The sequence below is a fragment of the Heterocephalus glaber genome, unplaced genomic scaffold (assembly GCF_053883595.1).
Source record: "Heterocephalus glaber isolate CG9 unplaced genomic scaffold, H.glaber_assembly_v1.0 deba00001497, whole genome shotgun sequence".
NCBI classification, from domain to species: Eukaryota; Metazoa; Chordata; class Mammalia; order Rodentia; family Bathyergidae; genus Heterocephalus; species Heterocephalus glaber.
Genome location: NW_028258320.1, coordinates 39,007,863 through 39,031,287, shown reverse-complemented (window position 1 = coordinate 39,031,287; position 23,425 = coordinate 39,007,863). Strand labels below are relative to the sequence as shown.

Below are 23,425 nucleotides of genomic sequence, written 5' to 3'. Positions count from 1 at the left end.
GTTTCTGGTGGATGCTGTGATCAGCTCTGGTTACTGAAGTGGTCACAGTGAAGATAGTCACACAAGTGCATGGCAGTTGTGTCCAGTAGCACAGCTGGGCATGATCAGAACTATGAAATCTTTGTCATCCAGGGACAAGAAGGTGGTATAATTAAAGCTGAAGACCATATTGGTGGGAAAGGGTTGGTATTTATCTTCTGTTGCCACTAGATGGGCAGAACTGGAAGCTTCTTGGTGAGAAATAGTGATGATTGTCATAGCTGTCTGTAATTGTATTTTCCTCACACCTTTTCCAGACAGCACGAGAACATTACCATGGAATAGGAACCATATTTCTTCTCCTTTGTTTTTTCTTTTGAGATGGTCTCACTATGCGTTACCTAGGTTGGCCCAGATCACTGTCTTCCTGCTTCAGCCTCCAAAATGGCTGAGATTCCAGGTGTGCACCATTGCATCCAGCTTGAGGACCAAATTTCATCTGCCTGCTCTTTTCCCTTCTTGAGACCTGCAGCAGTAATGCAGGGCCCAACCACAAAGGTGCTGGGGAGAAGATAAAGTCACTGGTCACTGGAATGACATTCTTCTTTCGACTGATTTCTCTTGTGGAGAGGCTACAGGACCTGGGAAAGAAGCTGAACTCTGCTTTTTTTAACAAGTGCCTCAAGTGGTTTGTATAATTAGGCAAATTTGAGAAACCATGTGGTTGAACATGGCCAATCATTTTTAAAAATAAATACAATTAACACTTTGACTTTCAAATGTAGTTTTTCTAAGAACTAAAATTTAGGTTGCCTTAAGGTCTTGTGGAAGACACAGGAGGAAAAACATTTTTTTTTAATCTCAGGGATTTAACATCTAGCCCCTAATTCCCCCTGGTGTAGATCTAAGCTAAGAATACATTTACTGCTCCTACCAGAGTGGCACCTTAGTATATAGCTTCCTTTGCTCTTACAGAAGATTTTTTTTTCACATCTCCACTTTATTTTTTGTTTTGTTTTGTTTTTTGGGGGGGGATACCGGGGAACGAACTCGCTCGGGTCCTTCCACTTGCAAGCCAGGTGGCAGAACCACTGAGCTAAATCCCCGGCCCAACATCTCCACTTTAAAACATAGCTTTCATGTTGGTGTTTCTGTTTATTGTTTTAATTTCATGTGGCTGTCTGCATCAAGGTAGCCATGTGGATTGCAAATCAAAGAATGTCTATCAGCATGACCTAAACATGTCAGTACTGTTGGCAGAGCTAACTTCTTTGTGAAGAAATGCATGCTTATGTTTAAAATGGCAGTTACTGAAAGAAATGAGCCAATCAAGGAAGTTTAATTATAAGTGCACTTCTTTAAACCACAGGCATCAAGTTTTAATCATGCATGGAATGACACCTAGAACTTCAAAAGCTGTATTTAAAATTTCAAAATCACCAGCAGCACTCAAATTACAAATTGTCCATAAATAATTTCATTAACAAGCAGTTAGATGTGTTCTGGGAATGGATGTACAGTATCTGCGGGGTCATTGCTGTACAGTATCTGCGGGGTCATTGCTGTGGCTTGCCATCAGCCGTCAGCAGAACTCTGCCCTCATGGTTGCAAGCAAGGGCAATTCATTCAAACTCCCATTTTTTGCTTTTAAGATGTAGTCCAGCAATTAATTTGTATTCAACTACAGTAGAAGTTCTGAACTTGACCAATGAGAATTACAGGGGTTCCTGTAGGTGCTTGCCTGGTAATTGGTATTTTTTTAAATTTTTTTTTTATTTTTTGCTGTGCTAGTGGTTGAACCCAGGGCCTTGTGCATGTGAGGCAAATACTCTACACTGAGCTCTACCTCCAGCCCCTCAATCTCTTTTTAACAAGTACCTTAGGTGGTTTTTATGATTAGGCAAATTTGAGAAACCATGTGGTTGAACATAGCCAGTGATTTTTGGTATAATTTAAACCGGTTTTCAAATTTAGTTATGCTAAGTACTAAAACTGAAGTTTCCTTAAGGAAGTGTGATTGTAAATAAATCATAGAGACCTGGTTCAAATTGCGAATGCAAGGTAGATGGCATCATGTTAGTTCTATGCTGAAGTTAGGTGTGGAACAAAATGTAGAGGCAAACTTTCATAGACCTCAGACACTTGCCTTGGGAACCCCCTTCTTCCAAAAAAATAAATAAAACTTACATTTATGATTATGTTGGTGTAAAGATAAATGAATTAATATTACCTATGACTACATTTTCTTCAACCTGAAAGTTTTTCTTTTGATTTTAAAATAAAAGTATTTCCATGGATAAAGGTATTATAAGTCCTACAACCATACCTATTGTTCCTAACATGTAAGATGGCCTTGAGTGGCAGAGATAAAATCAAAGATTCCACTGCTGTATGTTCCTGATGTGGTAATATTTCTACTTGCCTCAGATTTCTGAGAGCAATTATTCCTCTCCCTTCCCTCTTGCATATGAGAATATGATTGCCCCTTTGTTCCTGCCCTTGTCTGGGGGAGAGGAAGAAAGCTGATCAGAAGCTGAAGCTGTGCCAGGGGGAAAAGGGTTATTGTCACAAGGATGTGTAGACTTTTCCACAGTGGTTCTTTCCCACAAGCATGCAAGTGCTCCTTGAGTATGTTTTGAATCACGAAGTTTAATGTATGGCATTTGTCTTGACAATAGTGTAGGTAGGTAGGTCCTATGGCTTGGATACGGTTTATCCCCATCGAAACCCATGTTGAAATTTGATTTTCACTGTGGTGTTGGGAGATGGGTCTTATGAGGTGATTAGGTCTTGGAGGCACTGACTTCATGAATGGATTAATATCTTTTCACAGAGACTGGGTTATTTCTCTAAGACTGGATCAGCTCTTATGAGGACAAGCTAGCCTGGCACCATATCTCCTTCACTCATGCTCCTTCCACATGTGCCTGCTTCCTTTTTCACTGAAGCCCTCACCAGAAGCTGAGCAGAAATGCTGCTGCCATGCTCTTGGTCTTCCCCACCTCTAGAATCATGAGCTGAAATAAACCTTTTTTCTCTATTTTGTGGCAGCAACAGAAAACAGACTAAGATAATAGGCAAATCAGGCCTTTTCCCATCCTAGATTCCTACCTGAAAGAACCTTTATGATATCAAGTGTCTCATTTATTGAACAACTTTGCTTTTGAGTATCAGGCTTTTCCTTCTTTCCTTCCTTCCTTCCAGCTTGCTTGCTTGCTTGCTTGCTTGCTTGCTTGCTTTTCTTTCTTTCTTTCGGGGGCGGTGGTGGTTCTGGGGATTGAACCTGTGGCTTCCTGCATGATAGGAAAGAATTCTATCACTGAGTTACACTCCCAGCCTCTTTTCCTAAGATTCTGGATGGATTTTGATAACAGTTGGATATGGTAGATATGAGTAGGGCGTACATCAGAAGAAAGGAAAACAGTTGAGTTAGGGAATCTTCATGCTGTTTTCCATGAAGCCACAGATCTATCTGCACACTGAAGCACAGTTCAATTTCTTTTTCTTTTGCATGATTATAGAGAAGTTTTTAACTGAAAATTTTAAATTAGCTTAATTATATGAAGTTTAAATGTGTCAATTGTAAAAAAAAAAAAAAAAGTCAAAAAGTATCAATAAAGCTAGAAGGAAAAAAAAAAAAATCACCTAATCCAAAATCCAGAGATAGTAGACATTAACATTTTGACCTCCTGTTTCTACTCTTATTTTCTGGCTCCAAACAGCAATTTAATGTTTAGACAAAATTGTCATCATATGGAATTTAGCATATAATCACTGCCCTTTTCACCTCATAATATATTGTGAACATTTTTCTCATAATTAAAAGCTTTCCAACAAAATGATTTTGATGGTGATGTGTTGTATCATTGTGTTAATGGATAATCCTTTATTTAGCTCTATTGTTGGGCAATAAATGAGTTTTATCAGTATTATAAATAAAACTTCAATTTTTTTAATCTGATTTTTTTGGACATATGAATAATTATTTCCTTAAAGTAGAACCAAGGCATAAAAGAGAATAGGAATCTGAAGTTTTTAAATGTATCTTTCCAAATAGCCCATGGAAAGATTGTAACAGTTTACATTCCCATTAGTTGTATGTGAGAGTTACATCTTTGCCAACATCTCATGTGACTAAAACTCAAGCTAAGGAAATCTAGTATGCATTAATTTGGTTTTTGGTTTTTTTTTTTGTACTGGGGATAGAACTCAGGTCCTTGCGCTTGCGAGGTAGGCAGAGGAACCACTGAGCTAAATCCCTGGGCCCTATGCATTAATTTGAAAGAAACCATGACTTAAGTTTCTTTGCATAGAGTATTTGATGATTAACAGATTGTTCCATGTGTAATGATTATGGGTTTCCTTACAGTGTTACAGAAACTCTTTTATTAAATCTTATATTCATCTCTTTAAGGCCCTAGAACAGTTCTTAAGTTTTCAAATCATATGTTTTATGCTGTTAAAAGTATGCCTTTTGAGGGCTGAGTGAGTGTGTGTGTGCAGGATGATGGAATATGAGAAGTGGACGGAACTTTAGTGATAGATTACTCTGCCTCCATTTACAGGTTAGTACATGGTTCAAATAGGAAGTATTTGTACGTAAATACTAATCATGAGAAACCTTTGGTTGCAGTGACAGATAACTCCACTCAGACCAGCCTACCAAAATGGGAAATTCATTGGATCATGAAACTAAAAATGCTTTTTGATATTTATTGTGATTAACTTTGGACAATTCCTCAATCTAAGTCCCAGTTTTCATAATTGTAAACAGAATGTAATTGACCTTGACCTAAGGTTTCTTTCTTGTTTTTTTTTTTTTTTTTTTTTTGAAACAAGGTCTCACTATGAGGTCCAGGTTATTCTTGAATGCACTGTGTGGCCCAGGCTGGGCAACTTAGCAAGACTGTGTGTCAAAATAAAAAGGACTGGGGAGGTAGTTCAGTGCTTCCTGTGTTCAATCCCCAGTACGGGGTGTATGTGTGGGGAGGTGTTAAATGTTAAATGTTTCTGTGTAAATAGTATCAAATAATTACATTATACCAGCAACCATTTACACATGGTAAAGAGAAAGCTAGCCCCCAGAGATAAAAAAAATTTTAAAAGAAATACAATTTTTTTATACTTTTAAAACTAAGGTTTTTTTTTTAACTTGCAGAAGTCTTCAGGCAACTTGAACATAATTAGTACTGATTTAGTGTAAAAATATCTTCAGTATATTTTTAAAAACATTGTTGGTTGATTACACAGTCCCCAACATCTTTTCCACCTATTAGTTTGCTTAACAAATCTTCACAAATAGCAGAAAAAAATTTCCGTTCTACTATTGCCTACTCACAATTATTATAAGTAATTTTTAGTGAGAGAATTGGTACTGTCAGTGGCAGTAACAAGTTGTTGAGTCAGACCCATGCCCAACAAAGCAATTAAGCAATCAGGTGCCTACAAAGACAGAGAAAGACCATGTTTATGGATTAGAAAACTTGGATAATGTCATATCTACCCAAGTTGATTGATAGTTTCAATGAAATCCTAACCAAAATTCTACAAGTCTCTTTTTAGTAGAAAATGGCAGGAGGCTGAAGCAGGAAGATTGCCCAGTGAATTTGAGGCTAACCTGGGCTATGTAGTGAGTTCAAGGCCAGCCTGAACTACATAGTGAGACCCTGTCTCAAAAACAAAACAACAACAAGAGGATGGCAAACTGATTCTAAAATGTATGTGAAAATTCAAAGGACCTAGAAAGGTCAAAATAAATTTTAAGAGAAAGAACAAAGGTTGACAGCTAAGTGATTTTAACCCTTCCTCTAAAACAAACTAATCAAGATGATTTGCTATTAGCATATTAGATCAGCAGAGCAGAATAGAACAGAATCCAGATAAAGGCCCACATATTTATTCATATGGGGAAAGTGAATGTTGAGTCTTACATGACACCATATACAAAAACTAGAATAGACAGCAGATATAAACAGGAGCAAAAAACTAAAACTGTTAGAAGAAAACATGAGAAAAAAATCCTCATAATTTGTGGATAGACAAAGTCTTCTTAGATAAGGTACACATAGTAAAATGAATTTCTCAACCTTGCCTTAATTTAAAATGGAGGCTTATGAAGGAGTTTAGATTATTGCAACACATATAGTATAATATTTCCAAATGGATGCTATTGTTATCTCTACAGTGGGAAGGTGTCCTTACAGTGTATCTCATTTAGGCATCCCATTTGAAGGTCTTTATCTAGACACTCATTCCTATCTGTAGCAAGAAGGAAGCACAGAGACACATTTCTGATCATGGAAACTCAGTGTCCTCACCCATGATCTGTGTGGCTCAGGATTTCCTGGTCTTCAGAATCTTCAGCAGAAGCCATGCTCAACCCATATACAGAACTTGACCATTTCCTTTACCAAAAATCAGCCTCAAACTCAACCCATCTTGTCCACTTCCACTTACTTATGATACTGTACATTTCCTGCTACTCACTGAAAAAGACTTTATGTCTTTTATATGCTGTTTGTTTTTACTTTTCCCCACTTCTCCACTTGATTTATCTATCACTCCTGTTTCAACTGCCTCCATCCCTCAAAGCAGGTTGGCTGGCACTCTCTGCAAATGGCTCTCCTGGCATTAACCAAGTACATAGTTGTTATCTACTCACCTGTCTGTCTACCACTAGTCTGTTCCTTTGGACATCTTTTTCCTCCATTGTACTCACCATTCTTAAACTATATAACATAAACACACACACACACACACACACACACAGTCGGTGTGATGCAGAGTAAGAGCTTATTCAATGCCCAATAAATGAAATGAGTTCCACCTTCACTAGGGAGCTCAAGTTGTAAGAAATAAATTAAAAGCATGAATAACAGTCAGCTTTAAAACAGCAACTCAGCTGAAACATAAAAAGCATTTATTTTCATCAAACAGTTCTAATCTTTAGATGTAAAACAAGAAAATCAGCTATTACAACCAGAAGATAGATGAAGAATATTTAACACAACCAGCTTGTTTCTAAGTGTGGCGCACTGGAGCCTGGCACCTCATTATGGAGGTACGAGCCATCTCTGAGAGCTCAAGGTTCTGACTTCTGAGCCAGAGGGAAAGTCACAAAATAATAATAGTACCACCAGGTACTATTTAGGGGCATGTGTTAAGTCAGCTTTCTGTTGCTGTGACAAAATACCCAAGAAAAACAACTTAAAAGGAGGTAAGGTTTATTTTAGCTTGTGGTTTCAGAGACCTGAGTCCATGGTCACCTGGCTCCACTGTGTATGGGCTCTGAGCATCATGGCAGGAAGCACACACAGAAGCAGAGTGGCCAGGAACAAAGGCTAGGAACAAAACACACCCTTCAGGACATACCTCAGTGACCTGCTTCCTCCAGCTGGGCCCCACCTCAAGTTTCCACCACCTCCCAATAATCCATTAAGCCAGGAATTCATCTGCTGATGGGGTTAGAGTCCTCGTGATCCAGTCACCTCTCCAAAGCCCCCCTTTGAATACTGTTGTGTTGTGTACCACCCCTGCAACACAGAGTTTTTTGGGGACCATTACAGGGCATGTCTTAGTTACTTTCTTTTCTTTTTTAATTAGCACATATTTGCAGTACATGCAGTTTACAAGCATGTTGGGGAGTGGGTACATACATGTATGTAGCACAGCTTATTCCTCTTCTTCCCTTCATCCTCCTCCCTTCTTCCTCCTCTAATTCTCCTTTTCCTATTTTCATTCTTGTTGATATTATTAACCTTAGCTCATGTTTATGGTACATAATGTTTATATGCACTGAGGTTATTAGGCTCCTGTATATGGCATATCGGTTACTTTCTTCATTGCTGGGACAAAGTACCCAACAGCCACAGTTGAAGGAAGGAGAGGTTTATTTTTGTTCACAGTTTTACAGGTTTCAGTCAATAGTCTAAGGGCAGGGCGGCACGGCAGAGGGGCATGACAGGAGAAACAGCTCATGGCATGGCAGCAGCAGGAAGAAGAGAGCAATCAGAGGAGGAGGGAGGGTGGCCACACTCCCAGTGACCCACCTCCTCCAACCAGGCTTCACCTCCCAACATCATGCTTAGCTATAAACTTGTCAGTGGATTATTCCCATAATTATCCCCAGTATCTCGCTCCCATAATCTAATCACATCCCTAAAGCCCCACCTATGAAAGCATGTGGTTTTTGGGGACAGCTCAATAGGAACCATGACACATATTTAGTACATTCTCCTTCTTGCAGGTGAAATACATTCATGCATCCCCAAAGGACACAACCACAATCCCATCCAGTCAAAGCATCTGGACAACGCCCAATTTAAGCTCTAAATTAGGGTACAATTCAAACACATTTCTATACAAACCCTGGATGTGGCTGGTCTTGATCTTGAGATTTCAAACAAAGAAGACAAGTTTTCTATTCTTCACTCCCCTCACACTGTGAATTAGTGTAGCAAAATAAAGATTAGATAACTCATTTTATCTGCCCTTCTGAAATGGAGTGAATGGGAGATACCCAGCAGTCACCAGTTTTTCGGTACTTCTAAGATGCTGAAGCAATTCTGAAATCCCTCTGGCTTTGCTGCCTTGGGGCTCTGTTTCTCGCTGGGAGGACCTGCCTATTCCACGGTTTATTTTCCCCTCTTGGCACCACTCCTTGGCAGCCTGTCTTTTTCCAGTACCCCCCTTGACCTCATCTGTTAAATAAAAGTTACAAGAGGCCATTGTTGTGGAGTAAACTTCTATACTAGGCCTCAATAGACTAGGCTTACAACTGAAATGGAGTCACTTGTGAAAAAGTTTTGGGTCACAAGTCTAAACTAAGTAGTTTATCTGACTTTCTGAGAAATCAAGATTAGAGAGGTAACAGCCAAATTTTCCTACAGGCCAGTGTCAATCGGCATGGTAGTGAAGTTTCCTCTGTCTTATTCTTTATGCAAAAGAAGTAACTTGATGTTAACCTATCAGTTATTTTTCTATTGTTTTGTGTCCCTGTCCCTGCCTTATAAGGAAAGCAACTTTGAAATGACCAGTTTACTTTTTGTTCATTTGTTTCTGTGTTCTTCAGCCTTTTCTGTCTATAAAGCCAACTTCCTTTGCTCAGACCACTGGAACATTTGTTCTGTTGTGTCCCATCCTAGAACTGAAAATAAAGTCAGGCTGGGGTTAATTGTGCTTAGTACACCCAAGGGCCTAGGTTTGATTCCCAGTGGGGGAAAAAACTCATTGTGGAAAATAAAATCAAAACTAAATAGTTCTCATTTTGTGCTTTGATAGGTCCAACATGTACACTGAAGAATGTGCCTTCTTTAGAAGCCGAGCAGCTTTGACTATCTTCTGGCTTAGAGAAATGAGTACTCCACAGTTCTTTTGGGTCTTGGACCATTTTTCCAGCCATTTGAGTTCAGGCTTATGGTTTTCTTGGCAGTATACCTCTTTTTCAAAAGTAAAGCTGAACTACATGTATGTGCCACTGTACCTGGTTTAAACTCAGTTTTAACATTATGGTTCAAGTTTAGTTAATGAATTCTGCTGAGGGAAGGGAAGTGGAAGGCTCTGGCATTTGGTGTCTCCTTTGGATTTGTTCTGTATTCACTGCAGAGCATTTGACAGCACATTAACTTTCCAAGATGCTTTTAAATAATGTCAACCTGTTCAGGTACCTCAGCCCTGTTAATAGCAATAAAAATAATTGTGATAGAGATTCACTTAGCATTAGATAAATATCTGAAACAAATCAAGTACTTATATACCTAGAAGCAAGCCTTTATTTTTCAGACCTTGGCAGGAGATGTAGTTATTTTTGGACCTGCAGGGGCCATGGTTCCTCTTGTGTAGTATTCCTACACCTGCAGACTTGGAACCATTGGGGAATTTGGGCACAGGAACTTACACCATCAAATTAAATCAACATCTATGGGAAAGGAGACCAGAAATGAGAGTTCAAAGCTTTCCAGATGACCTTCACTCACATTAGGCCTGAGAACTTCTAGGCATTCAGGAAAGAGAGTTTCTCTGCTTAATACAAAAAGAAATAGATGTAACACAAATAATTCTTACATTTCTGTCTCCTTAGGGATAATCAGGTCTGCTCATCATCTCTCAAAGTTCCCTTTCTCTCCCTTTCTCCTTCCTAAATATTGTGGACCTTGTGGTTTAGAGACCAACTCTTGGTATACCCAGACCTCTCTTGGCACATCCCGTGTAGCTGATTTTTCCTCTGTGATTGGAACAGATTGGATTCTTTGGCCACAAATCTGATTAAATAGCATTTGGGAGCTTTTATATATGTAAAAACATACATATCTTTAAAACTGGGACAGCACTCATCTTGGCAAGATACTGAAGCCTCAAGAAGCACAATTAAGACTGGCATAGGGAATTGCAGAATCATGTTTCTCATCTCACTCAATCCTGAGGCCAACTCATTCATTGAGTCGAGTGTGGGCAGAGTCATGGGCATCACTGGCCTCATGAATTTCTGTGCCTTATAATTGAATTCAAAGAAATTCAATATTAAGTGCATTTTGTTCTTGAATATTCAAAAATTAAACTTTTTTTTTTCACATGTATAGGATTTATTAGCACTCTCTTTCTGTCTTCTAGCATTCCCATGGTTCGGCATGGATATCGGTGGAACTCTGGTTAAGTTGGTCTACTTTGAACCAAAGGATATTACAGCCGAAGAGGAACAAGAGGAGGTGGAGAACCTGAAGAGCATCCGGAAATATTTGACTTCTAACACAGCTTATGGGAAATCTGGGATCCGAGACGTCCACTTAGAACTTAAAAACCTGACCATGTGTGGGCGCAAAGGGAACCTGCACTTCATCCGCTTTCCAAGCTGTGCCATGCACACATTCATTCAGATGGGCAGTGAGAAGAACTTCTCCAGCCTCCACACCACCCTCTGTGCCACAGGAGGTGGGGCTTTCAAGTTTGAAGAGGACTTCAGAATGGTAGGTCAGGCTTGTCTCTGTTAAAAGCTTCTCACATTCCATAATCGTGGTATTCCATGCTTGAGAGCAAGTCTACTAGCCTTGGGACTTGGACAAATTTACTTTAGTTCTGTACCTCAGTTTCCTCATCTATAGCTCCTACCTCGTAGAATTGGTACAATAAGGCTTAAATAAACTGGCTTCAGTGACACACACCTGTAATCTTAGCTGCTTAGGAGACTGAGACAGGGAGAGCACATGTTTGAGGCTGGCCTGGGCAACTTAGACTCCACCTTTATAAAGTTAGTAAAGGAAAGGAAAAAAACAAGAAGAATTAAATGAGATATAATATTTATGTGGTACTTAGTAAGTACTCAATATATACTAGTTATCATCATCATCTTCATTTCTTTTACAGTTCATGCTATGTGCTGTCCTAAAGACAAAATGATATAAATCCCTTTCTAAAGTATATATTTCAGTTAGAGTTTCCCACAGACTTTTACTACAAAATGATGGTGCTGGTTTCATGTCTATATCTGTATCTATATGTATATCTGTATCTTACTGAGGCCCACAGGAAGGCTTTCTGTAAATCCTACTGTAAATTACTTCTTTCTACCTATTTATTCTTGTGTCTTTTTTTATATTCAGAGGTTTTGCTCACAAATAAATATGAAATCTTCAATATTATTTGTAGATAAATTTGTTTATTGGTGAATCCCATTTAGGGAATATGATTTTTTGTAATAGGGATACTGCTACGTGCAGATGGGCAGTATATGTCAGTATGCACTGCCTATTTAGATTTGACAAATGCTGTTAAATGTAAGATATAGACAAGTAAGATGAAGTGCAAAGTTTTTTATTTACCCGTCTCTTAACATCTATGTGTTTCATTTTTCCCATGTCTTGTAGTCAAGATAATAATCTTTATATTGCCTAATTTCTTCTCACAGAGTAAAGTGAAAATAAAGTTAAGCAATAAATAGATGTAGATAAATCTTGGAAAATAAAGGGAGCTAAATTTTAAAAAAGATTGAACATACAAGAAGGAAAGATTGGAAGATTTTAGGATTAATTTTATCATAAAGTTGAATATATACTGAGGTAAGTATAAAATACATTTTCTCAATGGATCAATAATCCTAGCTACCAGGGAGTCTGAGGCAGGAGAATTGCAAGTTCAAGTGCAGCCTGGGTAATTTAGTGAGATCCTGTCTCATAATTTTAAAAGGGATGAGGTTGTAGCTTAGTGGCTGAATGCTTGCTTACCGCACCTGAGGCCCTGGGTTTAATCTCCAGCACCACAAAAAACAAACAGAAATTATATATTATTTTCTCAAAGCCTGTGGTATCATTTACTGCATTTTGTGATAGAAGTAATGTAACCTACTCTTGCTATAAAGTCTGTCATCGGTGAATAACAAACCAGCACATTCTTCATAGTATTTAATATAGCTATAAATATGAATTTTATTTGTGTCATCAAACATAACACCATTTACCTCATTGATTTTAGTTAAGTAATTTCTATAGGACTCTGTCAATACAGAGCCCTAGACAAGTATCCTAAGTAAGACCGATTATCGTCAGGTTTTGGCTTTTTACTTCTGTGTCCCCTTTTTCCTACCCAGCAGTGGATTTTGATACTACCACTTAATTAAATAACCCATAGGATCTTTTTCACACCCCACTAGTTCAATGACCAGGTTTGAAACTGAAAAGATTAAGGTCCATGGACATGAGAACTAAATTTGAGTCCCTAATTGAAAAAGGGTTGAACGTGAATTCTAGTACTGTTTCTGCATTTACCTAGGTGGGTACTTCGGGGAAGACAGCCCTCCTGTGGGGCATGTATGTCCTTTGCAAAAAAGTTGGATGTAGGGTAGAGAGAGGAGGGAGGATTTCTAGGACATCAGAATTGGAAGTGAACCCTGGAGATGATCAATTATAGCATGCTTGTGTGATGAGCATGAGGACACTGAGGCATATGCATGACATGCATGAAAACACTAAAGCTTACAGGATGATCAAGAGCTTCTACATTAGTAATGCCTCCTAAGTAAGATCCAGGTGTTCTGTGAGCTCACCAGTCACTCAAGGACACAGTGCCTATTTCCACTGGAGAGCCTAACTTGAGTAAGGTGACTTAGGACATTTATGCAATCTCTATCAGTGCCTCCATCCCTCTCCTGGGGTAATGTACGTCCTGGGAGAAAGTTACTCAATAAGTGTTGGCCATGAGCAAGTGTGTTTCTCAAGGTTCTAAACTCGGAAATGTCATACTCTCCTTCAAGCAGTCTCCTGGAGGTTAATGAGTAGATTGGAACAGGGAGCACATCTGGAGTATTTACTAAATAGTCTAGCCAGCTTAGGTGTTCATCTATGAAAGCAAATTCCCTGGGCTTCCCTTCTGTTTCTGTGTTCAGTGTTGGCCAAAGTGAAAACATAATTGAAAGAGACATCTCTTTCCATATCCTGTGTGACACTGCACTAAATAATGTGCCTGTATGATTCCAAAGTATGTCAGGATGAGTAGGTTTTACCATCCTCTTTCCTAAGCATTTATTCACTCACTTAAAAAATGATTTATCACGCTGCTTCTCTGTGCTAAGTACTGTGAAGAGCAAAACAGAGCTCCTGTCCTCCCCGCCGCCCGCCTTGAGCTTATATTCTAGTAGAACAGATAGTCATAATCAAATCCATAAGGCAATATAGGATCATCAAATGGTGCTAAGTGCTGTGAAGGGGAAAGTAAACGCAGAGTAAGTTGGATAGGGAGTTTTGTGATGAAGTCACAATGGCAGAAAGATCAGAAGTAATAGAGCAAAACCACAAAGGTCTGGGAAAGAATATTTTAGGCAGACAGAACAGCAAGTGCTAGGGAATTTAGGTGTGCAAAATACAAATTCTCTTTTTTTGGAATAGAAAATTGAATAGAATAGAAAATTATTCCTTAATTGGAAAGGATCAATATATACTATTGTGTATTTTAATTTAATAAACAATAAAACAGTGCATATACATAAAGTTCTGTTACTGTTATTTTATAAAACCACTATTTTTGGTGTAATGAACTTGGCAGATAGGAATTTTAAAAAGCCACCTGAGTAATGAGGGCTAGGCAAAAAATATGTAAACAGAATAGTTAGCAATTATTAGGTGTGATGTATCCTTGTTATATGTAGTAAATGTCTTAAATCCTTAAATAATGTTAACTATTCTACATCCCATTTAGAATGTACAAGAAAGAGCCATAAACCATGAAACAAGTATTAAATTAGACCTCTATGTAAATACTTTCAATTGGACAAAGTTACATTTCGATTTTATTTCATTTTCCTTCTCTCCCTCCCTTCATTTCCTTTTCTTTTTTTAACATTTTAAGATCACCATTCCAAAGTTATGACTAGCAAAATTTTAAAGTTATGACTAGCAAAATTTAGTTTTCAAAATTAGTGATATACTTAATCTAACTTTAAGTAGCCTACAACATTGATTAGTCAGGAAACCCATGCTTTAAAAAAGTGGTCCTCCAGTTGGGGAATCCTACATGGGTGTACACTAAGACACAGAACACTGTAGGTTTCTGCTCATTTTGTATTTATTCCCACTATATTTTGTAAGTTTTGTTTTAAAGAACTCAGCAGAATTTGTTCTTTATTAGTCATAATATTTTTATCCATTACCATACTTCTTAATTTCAACAAGAATATTCTTAATAATACAAAGCATTCCTAACATCAAACAATATTTATAGAAAAAATAGTCATCCTTTCTGCCCAGGTAGCTCTTTATTCCAGTTGATACTTATGAGTTTTGTTCAGTTCAAAGTTAATATTATTTGTAAATTATAAAAGATTCTTAATAATGTACTTAAATTATAAGATGTTCTGTCTTAGTAACTGGCTCATAGCAGGGGAAAAAAAGATACCCAACACCCACGGGTTAAAGGAAGAAAGGTTTATTTTGACTCAAAGCTTTTAGAGGACTTCATCCGTAGTTGACTGGCTCCAAAGCAGGAGGGGCATGGTAGAAGGCTGTGGTGGAGGAAAGGTGCTCATACCATGGCAGCCAGGAAGCAAAGTGAAGGGAGAAGCCTTACTGCACATTCAGCTATAGAGTCATCATAGATTAATCCACTGACAACTATGGTGCCTTCATGACCCAATCACTTTCTAAAGCTTAGCCTTTGCACACTTGAGCCTTTTGGGGGACATTCAAGACCTAAATCATAATACATCCCCTTTGAATAAAAAGGATATAAAAACAGTCATTTGATTAATGTGAGATTTAGAACAGAGGAAAAGATTTTCTGATTGTTTTCATCAATTTTAAGAAGGCCTTATTCCAGATACTCCAAGAGAACAGCCCTAAAATGTTAGTAATGGTGGTGGGAAAAAGATTATCATGAAAGGATATGATAACTATGAGTATGTGGAATCTGATTGGACCGTTCAAGTACATTTATTTATTAGGTTGGTTCTTATTAATCTAGGGACTGATTTGTGATATTACGGGTTCTAAGGTTTGGTAGACTCTGTCATTTTCATTTCATTTCATTTTCATTTCATTTTCCCTTCTGGCTTGACACTTGACCAGTCATACATGGCCCCTTTCATCATTGGCTGGGGGAAGAAAAGCCATTTATGAGTTCTTTTTTAAAAAATACATTTAATACTCACTGAACTTACTTAAAATTCAGTTCTCTCAGGTTTCTGTTACATCTCTTTGTGAAAAGAAATGGAACTTGCATATAATTTGTATTTCAGAATGAACCATTTTTTGTACACATTGTTCTTGATTTAGTAATATACTAATAGCCACTCAATTTGATTGATGGTGCCAGTGTCCCCAAAACCGCCATGGAAAACTGGGCATAGGTGCATAGGATAGCTGTATTCTCAGCTGTTTGGAGGCTGAGGCAAGAGGATCAAAAGTTTGAGGCCAGCCTGGACAGCTTAGATACTAGCTCAAAATAAAAATAAAAAGGACTGTGTATAGAGCCCAGGCTTAGAGTGAGTGCTTGCCTAGTATGTGTGAAGCCCTGGGTTACAAAAACAAAAACAAAAAGCATTGTAAGAAATATAATGTATCATACAGATTTGTGTATTACTCATTTCTGAAACAGTTTGGTGACTCGTTTCTTTGGTATAATTAAGACGTATCACTTGGAGTAGGTACGTAAAATCCTCCCAGGGAATAGGTATGAAACTTTCTGGAATATCTTTTACCAGATTTATTTTTTTTTATTTAGTTATTTAGTTATTTTTAACTTACTGAACTAAAGCATATAAGGAGACCCTCTTGCAAATATATCCTGAGCATGTCTGTATTTAGGATCCACTTTTTTTCTTTCTTATGTTAGTATGTAGGGAATCCATAACCAACCTCTAAAAATTAGTGTTTATATTGGAAATGGTATTCCAAATGCATTTCAGTGTAAGATAAAAAACCTCAGTTATTTTACTTCTCACATCTATGGTAATTATAACTCGTGTATGTAGGACTATACAGTTTCCAAAGCATTTTCACAGTAGCATCTCATTTAATCCTTGAAATCATCCCTCTGAGTTAGCTAGGGCAGATGCCATTAGGCAGAATATATAACTTTATTAAACACTTGTTGGGGTGTGGTGATGGACTCATTTTCCAGATCTTTAGTGCTCCTCCTTTTATATCAGTGGTTCTCAAAGTGTGATGTTGGCACCAATGGCATCAGCTTTATCTAGGATGTTGCTATAAATGCAGTTAGAAATGCATTTAGAAATTCTCTGGGGATAGAGCCCAGCAATCTATGTTTAACAAATTCTTCTAGTTATTCTGGTACACCTGAAGTTTGAAAACTCTACTGTACCCATTTTTGCTAGGGTGACTTTGGTACCAGGCAAAAGAATATTAGTTTGTTGGGCTGGGGATTTAGCTCAGTGGTTTTGCTGCCTGCTGCACAAGCACAAGGACCTGAAAAAAAAAAAAAACAAATATTGGTTTTTATAGCCGTAATTATTTTTATTATCTCTTTTACTTGCCTATCATTGGGATTCTGAGTATGTCACTTAGTCTGCTGGTCCGTAGTACCATATTTTATCTGCAAAATGGGTAAATATAGTAGCTTCTTTATCAAAATCCTACAGACAGGATCTATACAGTTTTTGATTAGCTTCCATTCTTTATATAGAATTTGAGACTTGTGGCAAGGCTAGGTTTGTTATTTTTAAGTTTGTGGAGTGGTTTAAACTTAATTTGGAATTCATAGAATTTATGCTCTCCAAAAATGCTCCCCAAGGTCACACATTCATGACCCACTCAGACACACCCAAAAGTCTACTTTACTAGTCTCCTAAACATCTTTCAAACAAGTCAAATTGACAAACAAGATTAACCATCAAAAGTCTGCTTGACACCCAACACATCTCCTTATACCATATTTAATCTCCTAATAGAGGCAAAAGCAAGGTCATAATTCTTCCTAACATGTGGTAACTATCTTACATACAAGCAAAAACACACCCAATTCCTTCCCTAAATTCTCAGAAGTTCCAGCATTATTCAAAAGCCCAACTCCAAAGTCTCATGTGAAACTCAAGTCAAACTCTTAGCTATGAGCTCTTTAAAAAGAAGAGAGAGAGGAAAAAAAGAAAAGTTATGTACTCCCAAGATACAATGGCACAGGATAAACATTTCCATTCCCAAAAGGAGAATAGGGGAATAGAAAGGAATAGGACCAAAGCAATACTGAAACCCAGAAAGGCAAACATTAAATCCTTTAGCTCCATGTTCACCATCCAGGGCATGTGTTAGATGATGTGAACCCCAAAGGGCCTGGGCAGCCCTGTTCCTATGGCCAATTGCAGCCCACATGGCCTCTGTCTTGGGCTGGCTATGCTTGCTATCTGCAGCTATCCTGGATAGGGATTCCATTTTCTTAGCATCTCTGATTTCCTGGAATCTCTACTGGAGCTTTGGATCTATCTTCATAGCTTCATGCACTGCTCTTTCAGGGGCCTCTGGCGGGGACTTTAACCCTGTGACACACTGCCTGATCACCCAGGCCTTCCATTAAAATCTGAGACCCTGTAGCACTTGCATTCTGCATGCCTATGAAACCAGTGTCACAGGGAGAATGCCAGGATCTGCTGACTATTTAAGAAGCGGCTAGGCCTCCTTGCATTGTGGCTGTAGTGGCTTCTGAATGCTGGATAACTGAGCGTGATGAAATGTATCCCAGGGAACTAATTCCCTTAGTGGTCCTTCTGCAATAGGGAGGCCAGAGGTTCTCTTCTCACTTGATCTTAGCCAAAAGGCCAAGAAGTGATTGGAGGTTCTCTTCTCAAATGAAAGGTTTATATTTTTGACCCTGAGCCTTCAATGGATGGGGTCTTGCTGATTCCTGTGCTGCTCTCAAGTCATCTTTGGTGCTGTCCTGGTGCAAAGCACTTGCTTTCTTTTGAATAGTGCTCGTCTCTTCAGCAACCACATTTTCCTTGGCCCCAACTTTACAAGAACTTCTTTTCAGGTCAGACTGCAAGTTTGTTTCATCTTTGTGCTCTGCTTTTTGCTCCTGATTCTAAGTATAAATCTAGCTAAAAACAGCCAGCAGTACCTATGCCACTGCCTGAACATTGGCTTCCTTGAGATTTCCTCCACCAGAGCAATTAATCAGTCACTCTTAAACTGAGCTTCACACAAAGTTTTAGGGCATGGGCAAAATGTAGACAGAATCTTGTATATAATGTAACACACATGTCCTCTAGAAAATTCCCAGTAGAGTCCTCATTCCCACCTGAAACCTCATGTAGTCTTCCTCGTCTGTATTCCTATCAGCCCTCTGGTCTTCTGAGCCTCCACCAGAAGAACCTAGAAATCTCTGCTTGCAGTCTTCTAGACCTTCACTAGCCCACATTTCCAAACCTTTCCAAACTCTTCCTGCAAACCAGTTTCAAAGGCTTCTGAACCACATGGTTAGGTATAGTTACAGCAACAACCCCACTCTAGGTACCAGTTTTCTGTAGTCAGATTTTCACCACTGTGATTAAATACCTGACAAAAACAATTTAAGGGAAGAAGAGTTTATTTTGGCTCACAGTTTCAGAGATTTTACTCCATGGTCAGCTGGCTGCAGGTTATAAATATTGTAGCATAAAGGAACCATGAGGAAAATCTCCTCAATTTATGACATCTGGGAAGCACAGGGAGCAAGGAAGAGTCAGAGAAGAAGAAGCCAGAGACCAAACATAGTGCCTAGGCCATATTCCCATGACCTACCCAGAAATGTGCTTAACTAACCTTCTAGGGATCTCTCAAGCTGATCAAGTTGATAATCAAGATTGACCATTGTAAGCTGCCCAACTTCATATGAAAAGTTTATTTCGCTCACAGTTTTAAAAGCTGAAAGTCAAACAGCAAGGTGGCAGTCCTAGAGAGGCTCCTTTGGCAGATAACTAGGTACAAGTGCAGAGGGCCATCACATCTCAAATTATGAGAGAGACTCAGGGGTCAGGGTCATATAACATTTCACTCTCATAGGAACTCATTCCAGGAGACCAGCGTATGCTTCTGAAGGCAGCACTGCCAATATCTAAGGACCTCTGAACATTTATGTCAACTCCTGTATCTCCACACTAGGGACTATACTCCTAACACGGGGACCTTTAAGTGACAGACAATATCCAAAATTTATCAACTATATATAAAATTGGTAATATGGAATAAAACACGTATTTTGACCTTCAGTATGTAAGTAAAAGTTATCAAATTGCTGTCAACATTTTAAAAATTAAAAGATTTCACATAAAAATCTGGATTTCTGACTCCTGAAATCCAGATCTTGAAAACTAGGATTGTCTGACAAGAGTGGGGCCTTATTACCACATGGCAACAATGAGCTACAGATGAATTGTGAATATGTGCAGGTTGTCTTTTTGACATAGTTCCTTCCCATCATTCCTTTGTTTACATGCTAATCAAAGGCTTCACTTCTCTATGTTTTCTTATTGTCTTATTTAGGCATTTCTATTTGTGAACTCTGATACAAAAAAAAAACCTCACAAAAACAACAACAAAAAACCAAACTCATACCAAAGATAGTGTTTCTCCTTAGCTGGGATATTTACACCCTGCTTTAAGATATCCACAAAGTTAATTCAGGTTTATTAACAAACTACAAAGTCTGGCAATTAATTCTCAACTTGTTTTGAATTTCACATGGCCTATTTAAAAATCCAGGTGGCAATTTGACTCATTATCCATACTTGGGAACCTGTTCTTTTTCTTATAGGTCTCCATGAAAGTGATCAATGTCTTTGTTTCCACTTTAAACAAAGGGGGCTTCATGACCTTGGGCTTCAGAAATATCCATCCCTCAGTAAATTGTGTAGAAGAGATATTTGTTTGCTACTACCACTTTATTTGCAAATAATTTTGAGGTGAAAGATGAGACAACAGTGTTTCCTTTCAGATCAAAGTTGTATGTGCTTAGTTTATTTGCCTTGACAGGTTTTGCTTTTTCAACAGTGTAGATTTAGGCTTCTCAGATGGACAGACTGTGTCTCTGTTGATGTTTATGATTGGACCCTGGGCTTGGATGTCAATATTGTTGATGAACCTCTGATTAATTTTTAAGCAGGTTAACCTATGGTCCCAGGACTGGCTGATGAAATCTCTACTTTTCAACTTGGATGATCCATGAAGTGATAACTTTCCCTGTTGTATTTAATAAATATTTATGAAGCAGTGATTAGGGGGTAGGTGTTTGAGCATGGTACTGATATGCACCTGATGAACTGGAAAACAAGCCAGTTGTGAAGAATGTTGTAAGTGCAATGAACACTGTGGAATCAAAGGGGATTGAAGAGGTAGTATTTAGCCTCCTATGTCTGATAGTCTTTCAGGTCTCTAATTATTTTTATACCTAGAGCATTGCCCTCTTAAAATATATGTACTTATATGCATTTTATCCAAAGGGTTCACTAGATAAAAAATGAAATATTTGAAGCCATTCATACAATACATTTATTCTATCACCAAGAGTCATTTAGAGTATTTATTTCCATGTATCATGAATACTTCTACCACCTGGCTGTTACCTATTCTAACTAATTTGCTTTGCCTGTATTTTTAGTCAGTTTTGTTAAATAGGAAATTCAGTTGAACGGCATGAAGTCAAAAGTTTTCTTCTAGATGTTTTTTTGGTAAAATATCTAAGTCTAGTATTTGTATAAATTGTTCCAGATCCCAGAAACAATACCCACTGTGGCAATGAAGACAACAGAATAGGGAATCACTGGGAGATATTTACTAGTTGTGTCACTTAGGGAGAGTTATTTAAGCTCTATAAACTTGAACCACAGAATAAGGTTAGTAGTGCCAACTTAACAAGATTTTACTGAGAAATTACATGATATCTTCTTTTATTGGTTGAGTTGCATGTTGGTGATATTTAGTTTAGTTTAGTTTGTTGTTGTTGTAGTTTTTTTTTTTCTCTTGGTCCATAGAAAATGATTATCAACATAGACTTCTGGGCCAGTGGTATATTCTTAAGGATCATGGAGTAAACTTTTGAGGATGCAGAGTGGTTTTTGTCCTCTAAGGCCAGCTTAAAGCAAATTCATTTCCTTTTTTTTTTTTTTCCCTGTACATAGGAGAGTGGAAGTTTTTATCTAATAAGAGACTCTAAAGACACTCTGAGGCCACCCCCACTAGTAAGCCCTTTGTACATGTGAAGCCCTGTGCAAACACTTCCCATATATTATTAGTACGTAATCTGTAATCTTCACTGCAATATTATGCAGAGGATATTATTATTCCCATTTTACAGATGAGTAACTGAGGTTTGAGAAGTTAAGTAACTCGCCTTGAATCCTTCAGGTAAGTAAGTTTTAGAGCTACGATTTGAAGCCAGATCTGTCTAACTCTAGAGTCCTACCTTGGGGAAAAGGTAGTTATGCTCTGTGGGCTCAAAGATTCTCTCCAGTTCACAGGCCTTTGGTACCCTATGCTCTGTTGAGGAAGTATAGATTTTCATTGCTTTCTGAATATTCTCACTCTGCTCACCCTGTGAGAAAGATCTTTCTTTGCAGCATGCTGTATTAGCAGCATGCAACTGCTATAACAAATTACCACAAACTTGGCTTAAAATAACAAAAATATATTCACTCATAGTTCTCAACACCATAGTTTAAAATCAAAGAATTGTAACTTCTGATACTCTGGAGAGATTCCCTCTCTTGCCTTTTCCAGCTCCAGTGGTTGATGGCATCCCTTGGCCTATGGTGCAGCACTCCAATCTCTGCCTTAATCTTCACGTGTCTTCTGTGTCTTCTCCTCTGTGTCTTTCTATCTTTCTTGTGTATCTTTTGTAAAGATTCTTGTCATTAGAGTTAGTGTCCACCCTGAGGATCTAGGATGGCTTCTTCAAGATCTTAATAAGATCTGTAAAGACACTTTTTCCAAATAAGATCACATTCTCAGGTTCTAAGAATTACGACATGGATGGGGCCACCATTCAACCCACTACACCTACTAAAGGATCCTATTCCAACAACCAGGCAAGTTCCTGTAGCACAGCTACTTTTCCATGGGATTGACAGATTATCAGCAAGATTTTACAACCTGATTTTTCAAGGATGTTTTCATGTTTTTGAAGTGAATGAGCCAATATTAAGTCCAGCTAAGGCCTCTGAGGCTTCCTCCAAGGTGGTCTCAGCATCTCACAAGGTTTTGTTCTCTTTCAGATTGCTGACCTGCAGCTCCATAAACTGGATGAACTGGACTGTCTGATTCAGGGTCTCCTTTATGTCGACTCCATCGGCTTCAATGGCAAACCGGAATGTTACTATTTTGAAAATCCCACAAATCCTGAATTGTGTCAAAAAAAGCCATACTGCCTTGATAACCCATACCCTATGTTGCTGGTTAACATGGGATCAGGTGTCAGCATTTTAGCAGTGTATTCCAAGGACAACTATAAAAGAGTTACAGGGACCAGGTAAACATATTTTCTGCTAGGTGAACCTCTTTGTGCTTAAACCCAGGCCTCTTCCTTGATGACGATTGTATAGTAAAACACTACATTGAATTTATTTTAAAAAAAAATCTTGGCCTCCACAAACCAAAAAGGATTTATTGGATGATATTTTAAAAGAGTAAGATAAAAGTTAATAAGACATAGTCTTTGCCTTTCTGTAAATTATGAGCAGGATGAGGGAAGAAGGGTTCTGCACATTAGAAGTTTACCAACAGGGTGGTATGTATTAAGTGCCAATGGACTGGTAAGGACAATAAGTCCAATAGAAGCCAGATAGAAGTGTGCTTGGCATGGTCAAAGAAGGCTTTGGAGAAACCTTTTTTTAAAATCTCATTGGTCCCTAGCACAAGATGAATTGTTTGAATTAATATATCATTCCAAACATCAAATAAAACAAGGTTTACAAAGAATGCATTTTCCCTTCATGTAAATGCTTCAGCTGAAAACTAGAATAGTAAGCCTAGTTCATAGGGAATTT

At 38.1% G+C, this 23,425-nt stretch overlaps 1 protein-coding gene across 3 annotated transcripts in view; it reads left to right on the top strand.

The window, feature by feature from the left end:
• The window catches only part of Pank1 (pantothenate kinase 1), a 62,055-nt gene that overhangs the window by 22,408 nt on the left and 16,222 nt on the right, over positions 1-23,425 (top strand). For all 3 annotated transcript variants that reach the window (XM_021253029.2, XM_087184888.1, XM_087184887.1), the window contains 2 exons: positions 10,588-10,940; positions 22,655-22,908. In XM_021253029.2, coding sequence (XP_021108688.2) covers positions 10,588-10,940; positions 22,655-22,908 — 607 coding nt within the window. The remainder of the gene's footprint in view (positions 1-10,587; positions 10,941-22,654; positions 22,909-23,425) is intronic.